The following is a 5,907-nucleotide window of genomic DNA, read 5'->3' on the forward strand; positions in this document are numbered from 1 at the left end:
CAAATATACATACTCGATGTGCATGATTGACTGTCAAGTGGAAAATTTACTAAAGCTTTGCAACTGTATTCCATACTACTATCCGCATTTGTGTGAGTATTTTCTTGTGTGATTTTGTATTATTTTCTTTAAATTGAAGACTTTTAATAAACGGTCATTCGATAAACAACTTGAATGTGTCTAGCGTTGCCTGCCTATGTTAATGCTAGTGTGTGCAAACTCGAAAATTTGCCATGTTTGCAGCGCATTCGCGCTCAGATCGCTAGCATTGCTCCACCGAAAGATGCAGTTGGTTTTGATCAAATGACCAACAAATCCAACATTGGACTTAATTGCGACTGTATGCCAGGATGCCATGAAACGGTGACATTCTTCATTTTCAAAATTTCTGTTTTCAATTAAAATTCAAACGATTCCATAAAATTATTTTAAGATTCTTCATTATAATAAAGAATAGAATTTATTATTTCTTTCATTTTAGCGATACAATTTTCATACGCTGCTTACAAATCGACGAAGATCTCCAAATGATACCAACCGAAAACTGAGCTTCTCAAACATTTTGTAATCAATCGGCAATTTAATTCAATCAATAATTTATACTCTGGCCCAAATTAAAATTGTCTTCTTTTACAGTAATGCATCGGAAAGGGTGGATTTATTGAATCATACCACGATGTTCATTGGATTCAAAGACGTAACATGCATCCGATACAGGCGCTCCGTTTACATGACCTGGGACAATTTCCTCGGTATTAACATCATTTCCGAAAAAGCGAGTATAAACTAACAAACAGTTTTTGCTTTTTTTTAGCATCAGTCGGCGGAATATTTGGCTTATGTTTGGGTGCATCAACAATCAGTTTCATTGAAATGATCTATTTTGTGGTAATTCGAATTTGTGGTCGCATTTTGCTCCATACACTGAACAAATCGCCATACATGAAGTCAAAGCCACAGTCGCACAACAATAATAAACATATGCACATCGTGGACAGTACATTTTCAAAGCAGTACATTAATTAAACGATAAGGCAAAAGAAAAAAAACAATTGGCAACAAAAAGTCAGTTTGAGGAGATTTGAAATTCAAATCAGCCCGAAAATATATGAATGACCGTATATGCTTTGTGTGTCTATCAAATGTTGATAATTTTCGATTGGGTTGCTTGACATTTCGAATGGTTCGTGTCTTGGCTATATTTGTGTGTGAACACGCATTTGCAACTATATTCACACTTCTAGTTCGCGTTCTTTTATTCTATGGCAAATAAATGGATGAGCAAGAAAAAAAATATAGAGAAAAAGTATTTTCAAATGATTTTATTTCAGCGTATGTGCACAACAAATGCATCGCATTTTTTTCTGCATCCAATTTAATGCAATCAAAAATGCTGATTGTTGTTCGGTTTTAACGTGCACACGGTCAATTTGACATCGACAGCAATTGGTTTGAAATAGATTTTGACATTTTGGTGCTACACATTTTCTCATGTAATAAAAAACGAAAGAAAGATGGCTGCACGAAGACAGTAGGCAAGTGAAAAAGGTATGTTAAATAGTGAAATTCAATGGAACGCGTCTGATTGTAATAAACAGGTAAGTTTTGTTAAATAAAAATTCACGAAATACTAGTGCCGATGTGATTTTTCATTGTTATATCCACCAACCGCAAATGTGTATGAATTATTGTGAATTTTTGTTCGGTAAAAATTTTGATCGAATTGCTGAAGAAAAAAAAATTCCTCTAAAAATCATTGGGTAGTTTTTCGTTATTTGAATTCTGTTCGACATCTGTGTTTGAAGTTCGTCCGTAAGAAGCGATTTGTGTGAATCTCGTGTCTTGGCATATAACCATTCTTCGCTTCGTTCTACGCACATTGTCTATGCGTCGAATGTATGTTTATTTAACCTAGCTTTTTCATGCGTTCTTCATCTTCAGAATTTTTTTTTTTTTTTTGTTTATTCAGAAGCGTGAAAAATGCTTCGATGCTTGCATTTTTAACAATAAATTTTTGTGAGTATTTTTCATTCGGTGATTTTGTGTGTGCTATAGTTTTGGTTGTTATTTTGAATTTTTCATTCATTTTTATTCCATCTTCGGTTAAAAATGCCAGTGTGATTGATTCGACATTCGGTCGGAATTGATTGTCCGATGATTTGAAGTTGAATTGATTTGTTGTCGGTGAAGACAATGAATTATGTCAAAATAAAAATGTACAAATTAAGAGCCATAAGTAAAATGAGTTGACGACGAACTCGCAATGCACACCGTACACAAAACGTGTTAAATATATATTATGCACTTTGCTGTAGATATTTGTTGGTTCGATTTCATCGATTTAACTGTTTGCCGTGCGAATGCGTTTGCAATGTGTCTATGTGTAATGGAGTGTGAGTTCGGTGTGAAGCAACCACGAAGGAAAGAAAGAAAAAAATGTCAATCGACGAGCGAACTAACGAGCGGAAAAAAGACAGTTCAGTGATTGAAAATTCACTTCCATCCGTGTGATAATCCTTCGCGCTCGCAATTCGTTATTTTTTCCCTCGCATATACTGTGCATCGCATTTTACATTCGAATCGTAAGAAGAAGAAGAAGAAGAAAAAAAATTGACAACATACTGAAATTGCAGCATTTGCACATAATTTGATAAAATATGAACATGTCAATACATACTTTATTGTTCGCTGTTGAATACGCACATTTTTTTTTTCGTTTCGCTGTCGCACCGAATGTCTTGGTATTTGTGTGCGAATGTAAGTGTGCATTTGCACAGTTTGTCATTGAAACGCATTTGCGAAGATTCGTAAAGATTTACAAAGATCACCCACCCACATACACACACACACATAGAGAATACACCGAGACACGCTCGAACTACCACATAGTGTCGATACAGAGGTATGCACATCACCACTTTTTGAGAGAAGAGATCTAGGTTCTTTTTGAAAAACGGCGTTCAGTGTTATTATTATTTTATGACATCCATCGGCTTGCACAGGACACATAGGCGAAAACAAATTCACCGACCAAAAACACACCGAAATTAAAACGAATGATTAATGATTGAAATTTTCGTTGACATTTCGGCGTGTGACACAAACGCATTCGCGCGCCGTTGCTTTTAATTTGGGCAAAAAACTGTAACGAAAAATAAGAAGAACATAAACGAGAGAAAAAGAACTCATGTTATTTTCACTTTTACGTAATTCAAACGATGATAGTCACAACGAGCGGTGATGAGTTGGTGACGTCGTTCGATCGAGTTGGCCGATTATTTGCAATGTTGAAAAGAGAAACATGAAATGATAAATATATATATACCCATATAACATGACAACTCAATTTCCCGAAACGCTTTTTTTTCTCTATATATTGTGACATATCGAAAAAAATGTACCATTTGTTGTGTGTTTGAATTCTCATTTTAGATAAGATAGAAATATGGCAGCTGATTTTATGACTGGATCAACACGATTGCAGTGAATAAATTGGAAACAACTGAAAGTATTTTAACCCGAACCAACGTATTTTGCAGGGATACGTGAGAAACAAGAGAGTGGAAGTACACCCCTACATAACAAAAGCCTTCCTTTTATTTGCACATAATCTCTCTCGCTTCATCTACATACTGTACGGCACCTCCGGCCTGTGTGCCCTTGTATATGTGTCGCGTGTATTTCGTTGTTTTTGTTTAATTCCTCCCCCATCGACACGTTATCTGGCTGGCTCATTCGTTCATCCATTCATCCATTAATCCAACCGATCGACCAACTGCCTGGACAACGTGTGTTGGATTGCGATCAAATTGGCTGGCCGAATTATTTACAAATCGCGCTGGAAACACTGCCCGGTTTTCAGACATCCGATACGACTGACACAAGTCCAACATTCATTTTTGAGAGAGAGAGAAAAAAACCCGCTAAAATTGAACATTTTATGAACTTGAAGTTTGAGTCGCATATGTCTAGAGCCCTAAGTCGTGCAATTACAATGACTGTCAGCGCTGAAAAGCCGTTCCAATGTGCTGTATGTGAAAAACAATTCCGTCAGCTAAGTACGCTCACAAACCACTACAAAATCCACACCGGAGAAAAGCCATTCAAATGTCATGTAAGTGTGGCTAGATCATTTGCAATCCCTTTGATACCATGTACCAATATGTCCGTCGTTGCCGCAACGGTTACGATATTTTGAAATGAATTTATTTTTAACCGAAAAAGAAACCAAAAATTTATCAACAATTTTCAGATATGCGATAAGCGATTCAGGCAATCGAGCACGTTGACGAACCATGCGAAAATTCATACAGGCGAGAAACCGTTCAGCTGCAATTACGTGAGTATGACGTTCCAATGCTAAAAATTTTTGAACGTAAAATGTATTTTTCCCATTTTAATCCAATCGCTTGATGATGATTTTGTGTTTTTTTTTTCGTCATTCATAGTGCGCAAAACTATTCCGACAACTAAGCACACTAATCAACCACACGAAGATACACACGGGAGAAAAGCCTTTCGAATGCGCCGTAAGTGTCTGGTTCTTTTTAGTGAAATTTATCAATTTTTCTTCCGTTACATTTATCTAAATGGACATTATTTTCTTTTTCCAAAAAAAAAAAAAAATCCAAATCCCTTCGAACAGGTGTGCAAAAAACAATTTAGACAGTCTAGTACTCTAAACAATCATATTAAAATCCATGTATCGGATAAACCGTTCTTGCAAGAGCTGCAGGAAGCCCACAATAATCGATTTAAGCAGGAGCCACAACAAGACGCAACGATGTGATCATTGATTGTAATCAAATCTAAATAAATAAGAATTAACATGAAAAAAAGAAGAACGAACAAAGAAAAGAAAGAAATGATTAAACTGCAGAGAACACACATACACACACAAAATCAAATAGAAACTTTGTCATCAATTACTACCACCAATCATCAATCGCAGAGAGAGAGAGAGAGAGAGAATAGAAGATAAAAAAAATCAAACCAACCAACCAACCATTTTATTCAACTACACAGTTAATTACACAGATCAAATGCAGATGCAACAAAATATGTCAACATATTTTCTGAGAAACCAAGTTATATGAAGTGAATTGCTTACGGGATAAGTTAAAAATATTACGTAGAACAGCAAACGATGCTAAAGAATTTAAGCAACATAGAAAACAATGAGCCATTTTCAATAGAACATTACAATTTATATGTAGCATTTGAAAGGAAGCCAATAACAATACCGTCGAATTTTATTCGATCGAAAAGTTAAACCTAAAACCACTAAAGCCATGATTTCAATGGAGAAGGGTGCTCACACACACACCGAAACAAAAAACCCTGCTTTAATTCGAACACATCGCAACAAAACTTTTATTCAGAATTTAGTCACTAAATCAAATCTCGAACGTAATAATTTGTAAAGGTCATTGGTTTAACAAGCAACAAAAAAAAACATTGCCTAGAGAGTCAGCCGAATTAAGGATGCGAGTAGACAAACAGCCAAATTCCCATCGAATTAAAAAAAAACTAGAACAACAACCATAACATGTGAACGGCAACATGGCCAAAAAAAAACTACAGATATCAAAATAAAAATTTACAAAATTGAAACAAAACAAAAACCAATTAAAATATTTTGTTCGCTCGACACTATTGTCGTTCAATAATTAAGTGTTGAAAGTCGTGAGGAATCACGAGTCAAAAAACATGAATCTGTTATTGCCGTTCGGATGACGAACCTCCATAAGAAAAGATAAAAATTAAGTGAAATAATTTATTGCCTAAACTCTCACACACGTTGATTAACATAAAACCAACAAACAATACAAAGAAGTGAAAACTTGAAGATTCATTTCTGTTGCAAATCCAAATCGAATAAGGCCAATTACAAAAAAAAGAGAGAAT

The 5,907-nt window shown here is 35.2% G+C and overlaps 1 protein-coding gene across 5 annotated transcripts; it reads left to right on the forward strand.

Moving 5' to 3' along the window:
- The first annotated feature begins 1,281 nt into the window (after positions 1 to 1,281).
- On the forward strand, positions 1,282 to 5,624 carry LOC129574013 (adult enhancer factor 1-like). 5 transcript variants are annotated; one of them, XM_055455280.1, is made up of 5 exons: positions 1,282 to 1,598; positions 3,433 to 4,114; positions 4,253 to 4,339; positions 4,449 to 4,529; positions 4,646 to 5,624. In XM_055455280.1, exons 2-5 carry the CDS (start codon positions 3,941 to 3,943, stop codon positions 4,787 to 4,789), a joined length of 486 nt encoding a protein of 161 aa, XP_055311255.1. In that variant the 5' UTR covers positions 1,282 to 1,598; positions 3,433 to 3,940; the 3' UTR covers positions 4,790 to 5,624. The 5 variants fall into 5 exon arrangements, with proteins under 5 accessions (XP_055311255.1, XP_055311252.1, XP_055311253.1 ...); XM_055455277.1 differs by having other exon boundaries at positions 1,411 to 1,548; XM_055455278.1 differs by having other exon boundaries at positions 1,421 to 1,548; positions 3,540 to 4,114.
- Positions 5,625 to 5,907: the final 283 nt, after the last annotated feature.

This window comes from Sitodiplosis mosellana, unplaced genomic scaffold, assembly GCF_009176505.1.
Source record: "Sitodiplosis mosellana isolate CC-2019 unplaced genomic scaffold, AAFC_SMos_1.0 Smas_scaffold_6150, whole genome shotgun sequence".
Classification (NCBI taxonomy): Eukaryota; Metazoa; Arthropoda; class Insecta; order Diptera; family Cecidomyiidae; genus Sitodiplosis; species Sitodiplosis mosellana.

Coding starts and splice junctions, on each gene's coding strand:
- LOC129574013 (XM_055455280.1), top strand. CDS start 3,941: ATGAACTTGAAGTTTGAGTCGCATATGTCTAGAGCCCTAAGTCGTGCA. Junction 4,115..4,252: donor AAAAGCCATTCAAATGTCAT/GTAAGTGTGGCT, acceptor AACAATTTTCAG/ATATGCGATAAGCGATTCAG. Junction 4,530..4,645: donor AAAAGCCTTTCGAATGCGCC/GTAAGTGTCTGG, acceptor CCCTTCGAACAG/GTGTGCAAAAAACAATTTAG.